Source organism: Salvelinus alpinus, chromosome 6 (assembly GCF_045679555.1).
Source record: "Salvelinus alpinus chromosome 6, SLU_Salpinus.1, whole genome shotgun sequence".
NCBI lineage: Eukaryota > Metazoa > Chordata > Actinopteri > Salmoniformes > Salmonidae > Salvelinus > Salvelinus alpinus.
In genome coordinates this window covers 26903134-26922918 of record NC_092091.1, presented here as the reverse complement: position 1 = coordinate 26922918, position 19785 = coordinate 26903134, and the positions used below count along the sequence as shown (strand labels likewise).

The following is a 19785-nucleotide window of genomic DNA, read 5'->3' as shown; positions in this document are numbered from 1 at the left end:
ATAGAGTCTCAAGTTGAAAGGTTTAATCGTTCGCTCAGGTTGAGATCAATATTGAATATTTTCACATAATCCCCTTTATGGGGAAATCATTGGGTTTTTGATTTAGTCGAGAGGTAAAAGCAGTTTTCTCAACTGCAAAGTTTGCGAGCCACAACTTTACAACTGACAAGGCTACGGTTCTTTCATTGAGCAATGGTTGTCTCTACGATTAAGCTTGTTTTATATACCCTATTACTGTGTTATGGACAAGTTAGACCTGTTTGTTTGGAACTCTTCTCTGGTTTTTTAACATTTCTCTCTCTTCACAGGATGACGAGGGCCAGACAGCACTGCATTATGGTAATCCTCCGGATATCACAGATTTTAATTCTGGATGAATATGTTATGTTTGTGTATGAGTGTTTGTATGTATGTATGTACATGTAATGTAAGTTGAATCTGTTTATGAGTGTGAACAGTTGTATGGGGATGGATGGGAAACCATGAACCATCTGCTCTCTTGGCCCTGCGTATGTCCCCCTCTGCTTCTCTTCTCCCTCTTTCTCATCCCCCTCTCTTCTCCCTCTTTTAGTGCTGTTGCTATCTCAGGTGCCTTTCATCCATCAGCGTCTCTTTCATCCCTCCTTCTTGCCATCTCTCTATGTCAGTGTTAGAGGGTGTGTTTGTGTGTGTGTTTGTCTGTATCTGTGTGTATGGAGGGGCTGTGTGTAATAATCACCAGGTCTCCCCAAGGAAATCAACAGTGCTCCTCGGACTCTCAAGACCCCCTCCCATGGGCGGTCCCCATGTCCTCTGAGCCCTTGGTGTGTGTGTGAGGGGGGGACACCATCTGGCCCTGGGCTGAGTGGGCACTTGGCTGGGCTTGGCGGCTGCAGTGTGGGGACTGGTCACGTGGCTGGCGTACAGTAGACCACCACCACTGCCACCAAACCAGGCAGGGACAGGAGGATGGGGCATAAAAAAATTACTAATAAACATAAGCGATGAACTCCAGGAGACAAATAGCAGAGAATGAAAATTCATTTCCACCTCTATTTACACTGGGCCACAGTGGCTGGCAAATGATTAATTGAGGGTTTACTGCACACTATAAATTGTTCTCCTTCTCAACGACTCCCGGGGGGATGAGGGTTTTTACAGCCCAAGGCCCCCGTATGGCGCACGCAGCCCGGAAAATAAAATAACATTTAGAAGGAGAAGAAAAATCTCGAACCTGACATAACCAAGCCTCTTATTTTCTCCCTGCTAAGAACGGGCGGCACTTTAGCCACCTCTGGGCTGGAGGTTTAAAAGGGCCTGCTGTCAATCAGCCATTCCCTCTGACATCAGCCTATCACACAGGAGCAGGATAGCTCTCTTTAAGAGGAGAGAGTGATTGAAAACACTCAGAGCGTGGAGGAATCTAGGTGCATCAGCGCTGTGACTCGCTAACTTGTTTAAGAAAATGCAAGCCCTCTCCTCATATCTTAGCCTAGCTTGCAAGTCCTTTTAGTGGGAAACCAATTGCAAATCGGCACAAAATAAGTGTTTCAGCCAACCACAGGTTCAGGGCAATGTCAATGGGCCTCCATATGAGCTTTTCATTGACTCCTGCACTCAGGTTAAAAACGTAAGGAATATTAACACCAATGAGCTGTGCTTAGAGGCTGTGTTCAGACGTAGCTGTGTGCATCATGTCTCCAGTGACCTTGAAGCCTTTTGAAGGTGATCCTATCCTTTTCAGTTAGTGATTTGGGTACTGTTAGATATACAGATAAGTGTATATTCTTGTCATACCGCCCAAAATGATATATGGAAATAGCTGCTTTCATGGCATTTTACCTGTAGTCAACCCTGGATCCTTTTACCTCTGAAGTGCATCACAATTATATCTCTTTCCTCTCTCTCTCTCCCTTTCTCCTCTCCCCCTTCTCTCTCTCTCTCTCATTCTCTCTTACCCTACTCTGTTACTCTGCTCCCTCCTCCCCTCCCCCTCTCTGTCCTGCAGCGTCTGCGTGTGAGTTTGCTGACATAGTGGAGCTGCTCCTACAGGCTGGGGCAGACCCGTCCATTAAGGACCAGGAGGGCTCTCTGCCCGAGGAGGTCACTGAATCCAGCTCCATCTCCTCACTGCTGCGCCAGTACACCGCCTCCAAGGGCTAGGCCCAGCTTCGCCCTCCTCTCCCTCTCCTCCCCTCCAGCCTGTGCCCACCCCAGACCTAGCATCCAGCCCTCTCAGTAATGATGATGATGTTTTTTATTGTCACATACACCGGATAGGTGCAATGGTCATCCCACTCTGGCAGTGCAACCCGCCACCACTTCATCATCTCTCATGTCACATTCCAAGGAATCCATCCGTCATCATTGCTATTAAAAAAAAATCAAGAAATGTCAACCAAAAATAGGTTCCTTCTGTTTCAGATATTGTGTGTTACCTTTGGTTGTCTTGTGTTTGCTGATTAAAAATCTTTAAAATACATTTGGACAGCGTATTGACATTTTACCCTAGGAGTAAGTCAAACTTATTTTATTATTCAGAATAATGTTTTAAGCATTTTTGTTGGCATCATTCTTGACAAGCAGAAGACAATGTAACTGTATATTTAAATGCATCCTAAAAATAAACATCTAATATGCAATTTTATATTCAGATGGAGCATGGAGAACTAAAAGTTCAACCTTGTCCCATGATGACTAACAACTATATAACACACACATCGCCTGGCTAGGCCTCTTCATTTAAGTGAACTGTTCACCTAGCACATTCTGTCTCCCTTGGCCCACCCCACATACCCACCCTCTGTTATGTCACTTAAAATATATTTGGATGTTCTCCAAATAGCCAACACATGGGCTGCCTCCAAATCTGCTTTAGTTTTTTGTAAGCCCTTCTGATCAGAGCAGTCTCTTTGGCACCCCCTCCCTCCCACCAGATGAGAATACTAAATCTGGAATCTCAGCTCTTAACCACCGCTTGATAAAGAAGCTAATGCACATTTGAACAAACAATGGGGACAAGCTGTAATCCCTCTTTCTCTCAATCTCCCTGAACATGAGGCATTAAATAACAGTCACCAAAAAGAGTCATGCTGACTGCTGTCTGTCAGTCACCATGGCCCCAGTATACAGAACAGAGACCGCCCAGCCCAGACAGTCTGCTCTCTTACGGTATCACTGAGGAGAGCTCTTATGACCCTCAGCTTGTTACAGTATGCATTCCCTACACAACCAGGAATAATGCTGTTGGTATATTTGAAAAAGCTGTTTCGCCCATGTACCAGTCATTTCCTGAATCTCGATTGGGTTGGGGTAGGAGTCGGTGACGTCATACTCCCCGGGCATGTCTGCACAACTGTGACACTAAGCCCATTATGTTTCCATTATGGGCTTCAATTTTCTCTGAGCTTTTCACTTTTGACAGTGCCTCCTCTCAAACCTTCTTTACTTAACGTTTATGCATTTTTACAAGTCGCCTCTCTAACACCATTAGTGACAGATGGCCAAGGTTTGTTACAGGGATGAGCTGGAGCACTTTCCTCTGCCTCTCTTACTCTCCCCAGTCTGGGGGCTAAAAGCAATGGCATGTTGTTGTACTGGCTAACTCTTAATGCAATCTGCTCGCTAGTCCCCAGAACAGTATTGCTTGGAATTCAACACTAAGTAAAATCCCAGCTCTGCTGTCTCTGCTGTTGAAAAGCATCCCTCTAATATCTTCACGAGAACTCGATAAGTCTCTGTTGCAAAGCTGTGTGTTTAGTGCATGATAAACAAGCGTTGCCGTCTGCTGCTACTCGAGGCGATAGTGATCCAAGCTGCTCCATAGACAAGTGTCTATATGGTTCCTCTCACCAGAATGTTCTAATAAGCAACACCTCACCAGGCACTGAAGCCAATATCCTGTTAACGACCCTCCCTCGCTTTAATTATATGTCAACTATCTAATTTCTGCTATGATGACCCAGTGAAAAGAACCTAATTTCACTTAAAACAGAAGAACAACCTTGAAGTTGTCATTGAAAAGCCTCTCTGTGACTCAAACCCCTTTAAAGCTACACTGTCATGGCAGCCATTGCTCATCATTAAAATAAGCCATAATTTGAGGAAAATATCCTGTCTTGATGTCCAAGATGAAGTTCAGTCTGAACCAAATATCTATTTACATGTTAATAGAATTGTTGCCTTCAGGAAGTTTGTAATAGAAGCCACAGATCGATGATAATGGCATTTGTGCTTGTGTTTGTCATCTTTGCAAAAGCAACAGTGCAGGAATTTCCAAGATTTATTTGTATACTAGTGCTGTAAGTGCCGTGTAAATTATCCGAACTGTCTTTGTTGCTGTTTATCTTTGTAAGGCAGCACTATTAAAGGGTATCCATTAATGGTCATGGCTTGTCATCAGCTGAATAAAATCAGCTTGTTTTGTGGCGTTTTATGCAAACGTGCTTGTTCTGCTAGACTGATCTTTTCTTGCTACACAACAGGAGCTAAAACACAACCAAATCGATAATACTTAAGTTTAGGACGGACCTGGTTAGACTCAGAAAAGGTCTGGATAACGGTTGTGTTGTATATTATTGAGTTTTACATTTGTTTTAATTTTACTATGAATATGTAGCCAGTTTAGGCCTATTTCAGATGTCTAGCCAACAACACTTCTTTAGCACATGGGTTATAGTGATGCTGAATTGTAAGGAACTTCAAATAGAGCCTGGTCGTATTTGGTTCATTTACTATGATGTGTGGTTGTATACACTCCTGTATTAACGCTGCTCTGCTATCTTGCCTGACCACAAATCATATTTATCCATATTTCACAAGGCAGTTTACAATTAGTTAACAGTGTGGGGATTAAGGAAAGATTTGACTGTGCAAAACTGCAATCTGGTGCAGTCTTTAGTAGCAGAGGGATCAGTGTTCGCAGCAGCTGAGCAGATGTGCTGCTTCGTCCTGTTTTTCTCTCTCCTATGGGTGGGACGGGGGTTAGTGTATTGGTTTACGAATAAAGATACAGAAAACCAACACCCACCCATGGTTACTACAGTCTGTTTGATTGACTGACTGGATCTCCATAATTGAATGTGTAATATTTGTATCAGTTCATCCTTAAAGGGATAGTTCATTCAAAGTAAGATTATAGTGAAAATAATATTCTCTACATTTTCAATAAACACATAGCTACAATCCTATGGGATTACTATACTGAAGTGAGTGATATTTGGTAATTGATGCTATTCTTATGCAGTGGTGCATGGTCATTAGCTTCACGAGCCAGCCTGTTCTCGCAAGCTTGCATGAATGGTTTGCTACCACAGAATTGGTGTTAACACACAGTGTTAATCAGTCTGGTACAAGGCTGCATGGCTATAGCTAACAAATAACAGATGAATCATAGATGGCAGTCACTCCTGGCCCATATGCTACTTCCAAGATAAGAACAAGATTGACAAATGATGGAATTTGCATGAACAATCCCTAGGGCATTGCTTTGCCTGTCTGACGCACCTTTCCCTGTGTGAAGGAAACACTAATCATGGTCCCTCCTCTTCTCTCCTGGCTCCTAAGTGGTGAGCCATAGCTACTGTACCGCCTTCCTACTGCTGAGTTGTTGCTCGTTTTCTTCTTCAGTCAGAAGACACGTCTCCTCTAACTGTATCTGCTATTTGCTTTATAATGAGAAAGTTCATGTAAACATTAAAGAGAAATACAGCACTTTAATCCAAAGACAATTCAGCTTTATTTCCTCGTATAGTTTTTACTGTACACAGTTCATACCATCGCACAGAAGGCTTATATGAATAGATTCAGTGCTCTCTGTTTCATCTTTTTCAAAGACACATGGAAATAAATAGAGCTCATGAAATAAGACTGTCAACACCTTTTGAAACTGTACAAAATGTACAACAATTAAGAAGCAAAGTTCTGAGGCAACATAGATTGAAAAGAATTATATTGGTGTGTGTGTACATTTACATGTGTTGTTTTACTGTTTATTGATTTGCTTTCTGGTTGGCATAATGTATGCTCTTTTCAGCTGGTTCCACATTTGGCAATTGACACAAAAATAAATATAAATTAACAGACATTGAGATTTTTTTACAGGAATTGTTCCATCAGCATCTCATTTTGTTACCTCAGTTTATGTCATGGTATCTTAGATCATTTATTTTTTCTCAAAGAGGTGCCTCCTTGTACAGTTACTCTAGTGGTCTTTAGACACTACATGAAAGCCTTGAAACCAACACCATCAGACAAGACAGATTTTGTAAAAAAACAACAACTCTCATCTCACCCAGTGGGGTGTCATGTAAGATGCACGACACGACAGCATATTCCGATACCATGACAATCAGGCCATCAGCTGCTTTACAGTGGCTCTAAGTATTACGTTTGATAATCCCTTTTGCTTGTGTTTACTTTGAGGAGTGATGCTACAGCTGTTGACAGTGAAGAGCAGCTCCTAAGCAGGATCAGTACTGGCTTTTCAGCATTAACAGTGAATGATCCTCAGTCAAGATTAGGTTGGTGTGTGTTTTTTTTAGATAAATAAATATACTGTATTAATGAAACATTTAGTAAAACCATTATTCTGTTCCTGTATCTGTCATAATGAGATAGGAATCCCCATGTTGTCAGCTGCACCAATAAAAGAGGATATCAAATGTGAATTCCCACATTCTTGTTGAATTGACTTTGCACTTCTCTCTACCCTACTGTCATTTGATGACCATGACTTCTAGCAGAGAGCCTATCCACTATTAGCAGAGAGCATATCCTGGGAGTATGGACAACAGAGAAATAAATACTGACAAAATCCCAGGACTAGAGATCATTCACAGACGAGAACAAGTCAAGCACCTACATTACAGAAGAGAATGGGTTTTTAGCAAGCAACTTCCCCCTCTCAACTTCCCCATTTTGCACACAGAAGAATCTGTGGCTCCCACACTGTACAGACAGCTGGACCAACATCGAGTAATTCCTAAAAACCCAGTGCTGTTAGTTTCAGAATTACATCAAAAAACTTAGCACGGGAATTGTGATACTGTTTGAAAAAAGTATCTAATATGGAAACACTGCTGGGTTGTATTGTGCATTCATCGCTCTTCTGTTTGTTGCTGTCCATGTACAAAGAGAAGTGTAAAGTGCATTGCCAATGTAAAATGCTTTTCAACAGTGATCCTCCTCATTCAGAAGCATGCAGGAAGCTTCTTTTTTAGGGATTCCATTTAGATTGTGGCCCTACAGCATGAAACTCACAGAGAATCTCACTGTTGATAGGAGTGGGAGGCCATTCCTTCTCTTGCTAGAACAAAAGCGGCACCTGCTGCGTGCTGACCCGGTAGTGAATAACCTACCGTTTCTACTTGTAGAATCGCAATGCTCGTCAATGGCCAATAACTTGACTTTGAGCCAATCAGAGTGCACGAAACACATGTGGGGGAGTCCCCCCCCCCAAAAAAGAATAAATAGGTCATTTTCTCCGTACATCCACGGATGAGCCAGTCACACTTCATATGCAATGTAAGCTATGGGACGGTAGCTAGCTAAGTGCATAGACGCAATGCGCACAACACTAAATACTTCCTCTAAGCTAGCTAACCACTGTACATTGCTGATAGCTGTTTGGGCTTGGCTCAGGGTTTAATGACCAACACCATCCCAATGCACAAACTCATGCTGGAAATTTCAAATCCATTTTTTTCAAAGAATGAAAGAAAATCCATCCATAAAAAAAGTAGAATACAGTGTAAATTCAACATTCAGTAGTGTTTCGTCCTTCCGTTCTGCTCTGTGTGGCGCCACTGCTCTGCTCTGGTCAGTGGTGGGTCTCCATACTTCCTTTACTCTGTTGTGGTGGGAGGGTAGCTGACGTGTAGCATGTCTACCACTTCCACATCCATTATTGGACAACAAACTATATCAATTTCAGGGAAATAGAAATGTAAAAAGCCTGCTTCGTCTGTCTCTGGTCCCCAGTCAGTCTGCTGTGTTCATGGTGGAGCTCAGAACTGGGAGTGGTCCATCTCGTCCAACCATGAGGCAGGGCTGGTGGGGAAGTCTGGGTAGCCCGTGCTGCTCCCTGTGGAGAGGTCAGAGGTGGGGCCTCCTGCCATGGCCCTGAGAGCCTGTCCCACGCCACCCTGCCCCCCCTGGATCATGATGCTGTCCATGGTGAAGCCCAGGTTGTTGAGCAGCGGGGTGTGGCCGGACAGCGAGGCGATGGACGACGGCGACTGGGGGAGGCCGTAGGGACTGCCCGGCCGAATGTCATGATAGGGTTGTCCAGCAGCGTCCAGAGAGAAGCCTCCGTTCAACAAGCCTCCGTTGGCCACGTCGCCCACACTCCCATATAGACCGTTGGTGTGGCCCAGGTCTGACAGGATCTGGTCGTCTGGTGGAAGAGAGGAGGGAGTTAGCTACTATCAATTAGCCACACAGTGGTGTTTTAACACTTCTATGGAGTTGTCATCAACTATATCAACATTATACAGCTGTTATCTTTAAATAGAATTAAGTGCCTTTATGAAACCATTTTATTGAGGCAACAATCTGGATTTCATCTTGGTAAATGGCATAGGTGTGTAGTACTTAATAGTGTTCCCCCAGCGCTTAGTAAGAGACGAAAGAGTCATGATGTACCTTAAGCTCAAACAAAGGGGGTCTGTTCATGCAATACAAAATATTTGTCTCCGACAGTCCCTCCAGTGCTGTTTCAATAACAAGAATGCCCCAGAGCACTTTCCCTCTAATTGACTAAAAGCTTCACCTACTTTATAGAGTTTCTGCTACGGTGTTTTCATTTCTCGTAAAAACCGGCCTCCTTTTAAAAGTGGCTTGAGACTTTTATGAGTCCCCAAAACGGGCTCACAAACATCAAATAACCATAAAAACATGGGGATGTGTAAAATGTAATTTGCATGGCCAAAGCTTCTCTTTTCATGTAGGCTTCATGGAGATATGTGAAAAGGAAGACAAGAAGAGGAGGAGGAGTTGAGGAAGAGGGAGAGAGAGAGATGAAAGAGGTTTGGGGTTGGGTTAGCCATACTGACCTCTGAAGCTGAGCTCACTGTCGCTCAGTCCCGCATCGTCTGCTGAACTCTCCTTCTCCACTTTGTTGCCCCCTCGGTTACGTTTGACGCTTTTGTAAAACTGACCCCAGCGGTGCCGCCCTGCGTCCTTCTTCAGACGCTTCTCTTTTGCACGACGATTCTGAAACCACACCTGCCATTGGGGGATGAGAGACATTTCTCAGTAAATACAGAAGAGAGGTTTTACTCTTCTAATTTGTGTTCATATCTACATATTATCACTAGGATGTTCTCTTAAACTAGTCCAAACTAGAAAACTGCTCCGCTTGGTAATAGAGATCCTGTTGTGAGGCACACACCTGCACTACTCTCATGTCCAGCCCCGTCTCTGAGGAGAGCTGCTCGCGGACGTGGCGCGCTGGCTTGGGAGAGTTCTTGTAGGCGATTTTAAGGGTCTCCAGCTGTTTGGCTGTGATGGTGGTTCGTGGTCGCTTTGCACCTGCCTCTGAATCATCTGAGAAAGACATGCAAGGATTATAGAATAGCCTTTAGATATTTAGCTATATTTGTGACTAACATTTTTTATTGTAATTAACCCGTGGGTTTTTGATTTTTTATATCGACTAGTAAATACAGGTGAAGAACTTGCTTGAATGGACTGAGGTGCCATGTATGGCAAGTTGATACCCTTCTGAAACTGTCCCACTCTAGCTGTAAGGGACATAAACCTCCCAGGAGAATTCCAGAAGAAGGGAGTTATTGGTGGCCCACCGTAAAAGTGCATTGCATCACTTAAGATAAACAATCAGTAGGCCATGTAAATCTCCATAAATACACAGGCAGAGCTTTCAAAATCAGATCCATAAAAGGTCACAGAAACTGGAGATTTAATGACCAGGCAGGACACTGAGAGACACTGGGACCACATCTGGCTGGGTTTATGATGATTCTGTCTCTTCACTATCCCCTTGTCTCTTGTGATCTCTCAATTCTTCAGTATTATTGTACATAAAGGAGTTAATGCAGGCTGGTCTCATAGACTTGACGTAACATAGTGAATTAAAATACGGGACACTCAAATTAGTATGATATGTTATGTTTGGTATGGTTATATAAGACAGAAGGTTACTTAAGGCAAAAATGAAAGGAGGGTGATTGTTCGTTCAAGGTGAATGGGTAGGCGTATGACCGAACGTCTAGCAACCCAAAGGATGTGTTTTCAAATCTTATCACAGACAACTTTGCAACTACTTACTACTTTTTAGCTACACCTAGCATAGCTAACGTTAGCCACCTAGCTAATGTTAGCGTTAGCCAACTAACCACCTAGCTAACATTAGCGTTAGCCACCCAACCACCCAACTAACGTTAGCATTAGCCATCTAACCACTCCACTAACGTTTTGAATTGGCAACATATCATACGTATTGCAAATTCCTAACATATTGTACAAATTGCAATTCGTAACATATCATACGAATTGTAATTTGTAACATATCATACAAATCGTATAACGTGAACGTCTAGCAACCCAAAGGTTATGTGTTCGAATCTCATCATGGACAACTTTAGTCTTTTAGCTAATTAGCAACTTTGCAACTACTTTTTAGCTACTTTGCAACTACTTAGCATGTTAGCTAACACGTCCCCTAACCCTAGCCTTAACCATTTAACCTAACTTCTAACCCTAACCTTAACCCCTAATCCATAGCCTAGCTAACATTAGCAACCTAGCTAACATTAGCGTTAGCCACCTAGCTAATGTTAGCCACAACAAATTGGAATTCATAACATATCAAAGGTATGGCAACTGTGTAACATATTGTACGAATTGTAATACGTAACATATCATACAAATTGTAATTCATAACATACCATACAAATTGTAATTCGTAACATATCATTCGAAATGGATGATGAAAATCTACAAATTAATACATACCATACCAAAGATAACATATCATACTAATTTGAGTCTCACGGATTTTCGTTGATTATGTTACATCTACCCATGAATCCAGGTTGGTTAACTGCACCTTGCTGTCTGCTGAACTAACTGTCTCCTAATTCCTGCACCTTTCTCCACAGCTCCCCTGCAGAAGCCAGCAGAGATTTAGAGCACCATGGGTGGAGGAGCTTGAGGAGCTTGAGGAGCCAGCAGAGATTTAGAGCACACGGGTGAACCAGCTTGAGGCTGCTAGTCTCAAGTCTATTTGGTGAGAATGTTCTAAATATAACAGGTTACCAAGGAGACAAGACTGAATTATTCAGACAAAATATTACTCACACAAAACAGTGGCCAAAGCAATAGGAGGATGACACAGTCAGACACCTACCATTCTGTTTGGCCGTCTCGTAGTCCTCCTTGCACACCAGCCTGCCATCTTCCATGAGGTAGAACTCATCCCCAGTGGCCAGCTGCCGGCTGCACATGACACAGGCGAAGCAGTGCAGGTGGTACACAAAGTCCTGGGCCTTCCGCACCACCTGGGTCGGCGGTATCCCCTGTTGGCATGACGCACACTTTGTTCCAAACCGCCTGCAAGTAAACACACACACATACACACCTGCCGTCAGATACTCAAACCCCACCCAGAGCAGGTAGATCCAGCCCTAGTCAGTTCAGACAGAGGCAGATGATAACAAAGAAGGTCTATAACATAGTTAAGACATAGCATGCATAGTTTTCGCCTCTATTTACACTAATAATAGTATTAATAGCTGTATAAGTTGTAGAGGGGGAAAGCATCAGTGGTGGAATGCATTTGTGTTGGTGGTAGGCTGGTCCTCAGGATGACAAATGGCCTGGATCAATGTAGTGGTATAGTGGGGGCTGAGAGATCCAATAGAGAGAGCTCTGAGTAAACACACTGAAGAGAACCAATAAAGCACTGACTCAGGAGGGGCTGTAAATCACACAGCCTATACAGAGAAATAAACCCTTCCTTCAGACCAAGGTGAAGTTTCTTCATCACTGCTGGGAATCCAGCACTATACTCCAGTTCCAAGCCCCGCCTCAGCCCCATCCTCATCCTCCCTTTCCTCTTCCTCTCTCCCGTCCCTCTAGTGCACAGCACCACTGCAGTTTTAACATTTAAAAAAATCCCCCCTATTGTCCCCAGGGCCGCCTAATAAAGTTAGCCTCCACTCTCTGACTTGCACGCTTTTTAGGTCTCATTGAAGCTTCTGACATTAAAACCTCTCAAACATGATTTAGTAAAAGCCTGTACGGATCCTGTTTTGGATAAAAGTCAAACTTAATTTTCTTCTTTAATGCCTCAGAAATTCAATCGTAAAAAGATGGAAGCAAAAGGGGGAGAAAGAGGGAAGAGAAGAAAATCAAAGTTGCTGTTTTGTGTGTCCAGCTAGGGTTGGTAGAGCAGTAATAAATTGAATTTGTATAGAGTGTCTTTGGAGTTGAAAGTTTGAGTGTTATGTGTTCTGTCTTATCCAACATAAGTATTCAACATGGACAGAAAGGCAGGAGGATGTTGTAGGATGCTGAGCTTGGTTTACCTCATTGTGTTGGTCATGTCACTAAGTCTTGACACAAGCCTTTTCTCTAACATTATGAAAGTTAACTATGCAAAGAGGAAAGTCCTCACTGGCCAGGGGCATAGGCACAGGTGTGCCTGGGTGGGCGCATGCCACCCACTGTGGAGCCAAGCCCACCCAATCCGATTGTCAGTGTTCCAAACAGGACATTATTTATCTTTTTACCTAAGCGCAGTACTTGACTTGGGCAGGAGCTCACTGGAACTGAGTATAATAAAAAAAGAAATTGAGGAGTTCCGTGCAGGAATAAATATAAATGGTACCGGGACCCAAAATGAGTACCGGCACCTATTTAAATCCAGGTCAAGCACTGGCCTAAACATACATACGCCATCAGATGAAATTCATAGTACGCAGTACGGGGTGGGAAAACGAAAGGGATATATAGACAATAATAATAATACATTTTATTTGGCAGGTGCCTTCAGGACACTCAAGGACATCTTACATAAAATCTAGTGCTATGCGTAAAATACATTTTATTTAGACCTATGTAATTAATTTGAATTATGCTTGATTATTTACCTGAAAAAAAAACGAATAAAAAACGAATAAAACAAATAATAATTCAAAATAATGGGGGGTTCTGGCACGTGTCATTTCGCACTGATACCATGTGAAGTAAACAGTAGCTATCGCTGTGTAGGCTAGGATACACTGTGTAGGCTCTCACCGCAGGCTATTCACCGTTAGCTAGCTAGCTAAGACTCAAGTAAAATGGCCAAACAAAGCTACAAAATGTTCAAGAGACCGTGTATAGAAGAGGATGTTGAAGCATTTGACAAGTTATTTGATATCAGTGTTTTCGCAATGAAGGGCCTCCAGTCCCCCTCTATATCAGTCATTGATTGCATTGATCTAATCGAGGGCTTTAAAGACAGTTTCAGTACATTCAGAGACAATGATCAACATTACAACACTGTTTTTATTCAACACTTTTAGAAATCATGAAAAACGCTTATCCACTTCGACTCGCACTCTCTCCCACCCTCCGATGAGACGTCACCATCAGTCCAGTGAAATAAAAAAAACAAGTCATTTCAATTTATACTCCGATGTACCTCGCAAGTAATTGGCTACAACAACTGACCCATTGCCAGTGTTATCATGTAGCCTAGCTTGAGACTCGAGTTCTGAAATATAAGGGACTACGTTATTTATAATAAGGGGTAGGACTACATTGAGAAAAACGGACCTCTCTTATTATATATGAAAATAGACAAATGCATGAAGCAATAGTTATTTCCAGTCATTTTTAGGAATTTAATTGAATTGGAAGTAGAACTTTACCCTGTTTTCCCCGCCCATGCACTATAGTTAGGCCCTATAGGCTATTGATAATGTAATTGATATCACACAATCTATTGTAGGAGCACTTGATCTCCCGTACCCAGCAGAGAATTGCACTCGGCTTGCATTTTGAATCATAAAGTGATCTCGACAAAGAAAAGGTTGGAGACATCTCTATAAGCTGTGGATGCCCATTGTGAATATTACTGTTATATCAGGGCATTATGTTCTAGTCTCATAGTCTATTAACTATAGGCCTATGGTTTGTTATGTGTAGGTCTATGTGAGTCGCATGTTAAATGCAAGAGTCATAGATTTAAGTAGGCCTACAAGACTATTTGGTTTGTAATGCCAAATCACGTAAGATGGTTTGTTTTGTGCGATCAATTAAAGTTGGGTATAGGATAGGCTAATTTTGATAATTGTATGATGATTTGAGTGATTTCACAAGATTTCACACGTCAAAGCCAGTGCAATCATGTTGGCATTTTATATCTCACTTGAATGTAGGCAATTAAATATAATGCTAGCTTTGCTTAAAAGTACATCACTTTTACATATAATTCCATGAAGCTTGATATAATCAAATGTTCGAAATTCCCATTCAATACGTTTATAAATGAAGAAGTTAAACTCACTTGAAAAAGTCCTCTTTGCAGTACACATTTCCCGCCCGCGAGAAACACTTGTCTGCCAGCAACGCTTGACAATCGGCGCACTTGAGGCACTTGGAGTGCCAGTGGCGGTCCAGCACCTTCAGGATGAACTTGTCGAGGATGTGTTGACTACAGCTCGCACACTGGGGGATTTCTGGAGGGAGAGAGAGATAGAATACACAGCATGCGTTAAGACAATATCCTGGTCCTGGAATACTGCAAGGAGACAGGTGAGCAGAACATTGCCGAGGCCGGTTTACAAGATCAGAGCCGGGTAAAATTATGTTAAAAAATAAATAAATAAAACAGTAATGTAATTCCTCATCATTATATTCGACCTCGATAAAAACATAGCCTGACAGAGTAAATTGTGTCATCATGACATTCATTCGACTTAGGTTGAGATTGATCCCATTCCTTTACTCTGCTTTTTTAAATCAAGTGCCTGTGCCAGTGACACAATATTTAGCCTTGAAGTGGACTTGATTGGACCCCACTGATTCGATTTGTATTATCTTAAACCGAGTAATAATGGCATGAATGAAGAAAACTAGGCTATAAGTAGGAGCACTAATAGTGTTAAAACCCATACACCATTATCACCACAATACACCATTAATTATCACCATCAACATTACCAGTAGGCCTAACACCAGAGCAGCGTCACTATTGCTGTGCTAAGATTAGGCTATGCAAAACCAAATAATCAGATGTATTATTATATTTATAAAAATATATAGAGATAAATATTACAATGTGATATAACAATAGATATTAATATTATTATATAGCCTTATTTTTTTCATTTGAGAATATGAAACCTCGGGAAGTAATTTCCCTGCATTGGTAGCTTATGTTTATCATGTGAACAATGGCCAGGTGAAAAGGCATCTCATAAAAAAATAGTATTTTCAATATCTTAGAATAGTGGCAAGAACATAAGGAGATCGAAATTAGAATGGACCCCTCAAACTCATTCAAATTGATGCAATGGGGATAAGCAGCGTTCTGTGCGCAAAATAATTATCCAGGTGATTTTTTTCTGTGCTCGAGCAGTTGAATATTTTCACTGTATCTAAGGTCTGCAATTAGCCTATCCCAAACTAGTTGTTGTTTTAAATAAATGACACATTAAATCACACTGTCTAATCATTAATCTAATCACACCCATACCAAGCTGTTTAAACGTGCGCTTTAGAGGTCACGAGTAGTTATCCTACATGTGCTTCTTCATTCTGTACTTTAGGCGACATTTTGGAGGAGTACAATTTTTATATTTATATTTATTGTTTCTGGAAGGCTGCTCAATCAACAACATTCATACATAAGCCGCATACACAAAGAATAGAGGGATACGTTTTACATTACACTTATAAAGGTGTAGGCCTAAGTAAATGAAAAGATCCTGCAAAGCTCAATATCTTTTATTTTACTATTGTGATGTGGCATTATGCCTACCTTCATTTGCATAACAGGTATTTCCCAATCAACTTCACAATCAAATACGATAACTATGGAGTACATGTATTTTCAAAACTGAAATTAAAGATAGGTGTATTTTACATCCATATGAAACAATTCCTCTGATTTGTGGTGCTTTTGTTCATTAGATTTTGGCGGCAGTGGTGGTGCTGAAAGGATAGCTCAAAGGCCTCCAGCATGCAGCCAATCTTGGCAGTAGGCCTATTCACGCTCGATGTCTAATAGCCTCTACACCCCCCCCCCCCACCTTCTCTCTCTCTCTCTGCTTGACTTATAAATCACACGATTATACCACTTAAGATCTCGTGTGTGCCTCAAGAGGGGTCCTCAAATCTAAGAAAATGTGATCCTATACGCTTCCTTTCCTCTTTTAAGCGGCTGTATTTCGATAGATGCTAATTTCTCACCAGTCTGATAGGGATACTAATTTTGTTTTTTAACAGGACTTAAAAAGTGTTTCATATCAACTAAGTCATGTGCTTATTAGCTACAGCATCGGAATGACTGTACTGTAACACCTTCACATGAAGCCTATAGTATTAGGGAACGAGCTCATAGCCTATGGAGCTCATATGCCTATAGGTGATATGTTTTGTAGATTGCATGACCTACACTTCAAAGCAAGCAGACTGTAAACTCTATTCAGGAAGTAATCTTCTTCTTCTTGGGGCCTTGTGCCAAAAACGGTTTAAGAATAATTACCCTTATTCGTAAGAGCATGCTAACAGCCATATTCATCATGATAATAATGTTTAGATATATAATACTAAAATGTTTTTATTCCTAGAGTAATCCGGTATTAAATCCAGCATGTATGCACCAAGGGGGGTTGAGTGGCAAGATCTTTACCCAATCTTTTAATCTCCCTCGATTTACAAAATTAAAGAGCATACGCCGCCAATATTAAGGCTATTTGTACAGGTTAAACAAATTATTTTTCACAATTCTGCGTTAAGTTTCACTTTGTGCATTATGCATTATGTTTCATTACCTTTATCAATAATGTATGGTAGCCTAAATGAAGGTTGTATTAACTAATACAAGAGACAGTTTTTGACAGTCTCTCTTTTAAATGAGTTAAATGGGTTAACTATTGTGCACGCTATAAAAAAAACTGAATACAATCATGTACTAAATCGTAAGAAATTAGTGTAGATTTTGAACAAAAATAATCATGATATATATATATATATATATATATGTTTTGTTTATACTCTCCAGCGCTGAAAGAAGCAATGGCTCGTTTGGATCTGCGATATAAAGGAGTATTTAATTTTGGATTAAGAGCAACATTAGAGGTAAAACCATAATAGGTCCATCTGTACATTTCAGTGGCTCGCACATGAATAATTAGGTCAGGAATTTATCCAATTCCAGTTCTATCTTGATAGCATGATCAGATTATATAGGCCTGGAGATTAACATGACGAAGATAAAGAGCAGATGCGAAGATACGCAATTCTTTGCTTTGATGCTGAGGTAGGCTAGTTATTGCACACACAATATAGTGAAATATTTGATGTTTTTCATGTTTTAAAAGAAATGACGACAAAACCACCTGTTTTAGTAGGCTATAATATCATATATGTGTCAAACAATAATAAGACAGACATAATTGTACAATTATGTAGCCTACAATAGTGCAAAAACACAGCTATAACAGAAACACTAAATCATACATTAACATATATAGCCTGAATCATTCTGATATGACTCAGTAATAGCTGTCAGTCAAACCAGCTGGGTATAGAGAGTAGGTGATGACAACGTCTGATCTCTCGTACGTGGCCAGACTCGTTTGCAAATAAACAGCTGTCTAGCAGGTCTCTGATTGTAAACCAGAGGCAACCCTCTCATACAGCTCGAGGGAATAGAATGCAAAAAGCGCTGGAGGTAGAAAATATAAATATTCCTGTGCTAATAAAAAAATTAAAAACGTTGTGTGTCTGTCTTGATGTGTAAACTATTATGCACGTCAAAACCTAGGCCCATGCACATGGGGCTTCTAAAATAGTGTAAAACGTGCACGTACAACTCGTGCAAAGGGCTGGAGTTTGGAAACAACACTGTGAGCAGTTTAAACAATACATAGTTGTGATAAAGAATCTCTATCTACACAGCATTCCACAAAATTCCATATGAGGACCAGAAGATCAAACTGAGATGCTACTAATATCCTCACTTCAAAGAATAATATGAAACACAAGTCATGAGTCAGTGGAGTAAGAGTCATAATGATATGAATACATATTAGCCAGTAGAATAATATCACTGTCTTCATTAGCCTGTCTGTCCCTCAACCCAGTGTAATTAACCGCTACATATTTTCTACAACAGTGCCCTGCAGCATTTCAGAGCTCACCTGCCAATGTCCTTATGATATAATCAATAGAAAAGGAAATGGAAAAGCCTTACGTTGCATTGGCACACCGAGTATCTCCGGTAGACCCTTCACAGGACTCTCTGTTGGTAGAACAGCCGCACTTTGCATCATTGTGATCCAAAACCGGGAATAAACACACACATATACACGGTAGGCGGAATCTCCCGTCTATTTAGTGAAAAGGGTAGAATATATCACATAGAAACTGGGTATGGACCCTACTGTAGATCTAGCTGTCCTGTTAAAGTCCGGTTTGTTTTATTATTCTGGAATATTGTCCTGTGCGTGCCGGATTTCGCTGAGCTCTTTTGGTGTGATCATACAGGCTGCTTGATTCATTCACACTGCAGGGGCAACCGTGACGTCACCCTAGCATGGGCACCAATGGGACCAATGGGATCCTCGGACGAGCCTCAAATGGGCGGAAGAATTCTCCTTGTGAGAACAGGTGAGAAGAAGGAAGAAGTAGTGACGAGCCAGAATGCCACCAGAAAGGCGGGACCTTCTTTAGGATAGTAGCAATAAATACAGGCTTGCTTTGCTCGTAGCATTGTCTCTCTGTCAGTATAACTGAAAGGGTAAAACGTTAGTCAATTGAAAATGACAATATGCTTTGATAGACTTTGCTCTAGTCAGGTATGCCAAATCACTCTTCAGAGACGTGAAATGTGACATTGAGCAACATTTAGCCTATAGGCTAACTAGTCTATACAGCCGAATCCATAGCCTACCTGCTCTGATATGAAAGAGATATGAAATTAATCAGTTTCCTCATATTGTCAACGATTTCACAATTAGGCTATCTGTAAATTGCATGTGGGTAAATGCTTTTTTCTGCTCTAAACCTTCAGGCAAAGTAAGTCCTATTTCTTAGGATACGAGTTATTGAATCTGGTTGCCGATAGCATACAAAAACAGCATCGTTGGTGTGTAGGCTAAAACAGCATTTGAATTACATTTTGTTGATTGGACAAAATCACAATATTTGTGTCTGATCTCTATGAATAGGATGTAACCTGACTGTAATGAAGACCTGTTGTCAGAGAGCCTTGACAGGTATTAGAAGTCCAAGCACAATCCTTCTGACAGTGTTCATTTCAATTCCGCGTTTGAGAGACTGCTCTCGGATAAAATATTCCCTCCGGAGAGTTCGTAGTTCAAGCTAGATGAACTCAATCTTCGCTTCCAATTTTCTTCAAGCATAAAATGAAATGCACAGTTTGCTCGGTCTGCGTCCCACGCGTTCAGATAAACAATAGCCTGCAGTCCTATTTCACTCAGGTTGAACGAAATTGTACAAGCAGCCGACCATCTGAATCTCGGAATATCTGAATACAAAATACCTAGCATGTAGGCAGGCTTATGTCTGCTATTACCCTAACCCGTACCACCATTACTAACAACAAGT

The 19785-nt window shown here is 41.3% G+C and overlaps 2 protein-coding genes across 2 annotated transcripts in view; one reads left to right on the top strand and one right to left on the bottom strand.

Annotated features, from left to right (window-relative positions):
- Positions 1-2461, top strand: part of LOC139578468 (acyl-CoA-binding domain-containing protein 6) — a 35401-nt gene extending 32940 nt beyond the window's left edge. Inside the window, exons 7-8 of the mRNA XM_071406101.1 lie at positions 309-339; positions 1988-2461. Of these exons, the coding sequence (XP_071262202.1) occupies positions 309-339; positions 1988-2142 (186 nt within the window). The 3' untranslated portion in view covers positions 2143-2461. The remainder of the gene's footprint in view (positions 1-308; positions 340-1987) is intronic.
- Positions 2462-5698: 3237 nt separating this feature from the next.
- On the bottom strand, positions 5699-18682 carry LOC139578467 (LIM/homeobox protein Lhx4-like). Its single transcript, XM_071406099.1, has 6 exons — positions 18410-18682; positions 14495-14666; positions 11348-11550; positions 9371-9525; positions 9033-9204; positions 5699-8374 (listed from the first exon to the last, which is right to left on the bottom strand). The coding sequence occupies exons 1-6, from the start codon at positions 18486-18488 to the stop codon at positions 7986-7988; spliced, it is 1170 nt and encodes a 389-aa protein (XP_071262200.1). The 5' UTR covers positions 18489-18682; the 3' UTR covers positions 5699-7985.
- Between the last annotated feature and the right edge of the window lie 1103 nt (positions 18683-19785).

Coding starts and splice junctions, on each gene's coding strand:
- LOC139578467 (XM_071406099.1), bottom strand. CDS start 18,488: ATGATGCAAAGTGCGGCTGTTCTACCAACAGAGAGTCCTGTGAAGGGT. Junction 11,551..14,494: donor TGCAAAGAGGACTTTTTCAA/GTGAGTTTAACT, acceptor GTTTACTTGCAG/GCGGTTTGGAACAAAGTGTG. Junction 9,205..9,370: donor TGGACATGAGAGTAGTGCAG/GTGTGTGCCTCA, acceptor CCCCAATGGCAG/GTGTGGTTTCAGAATCGTCG.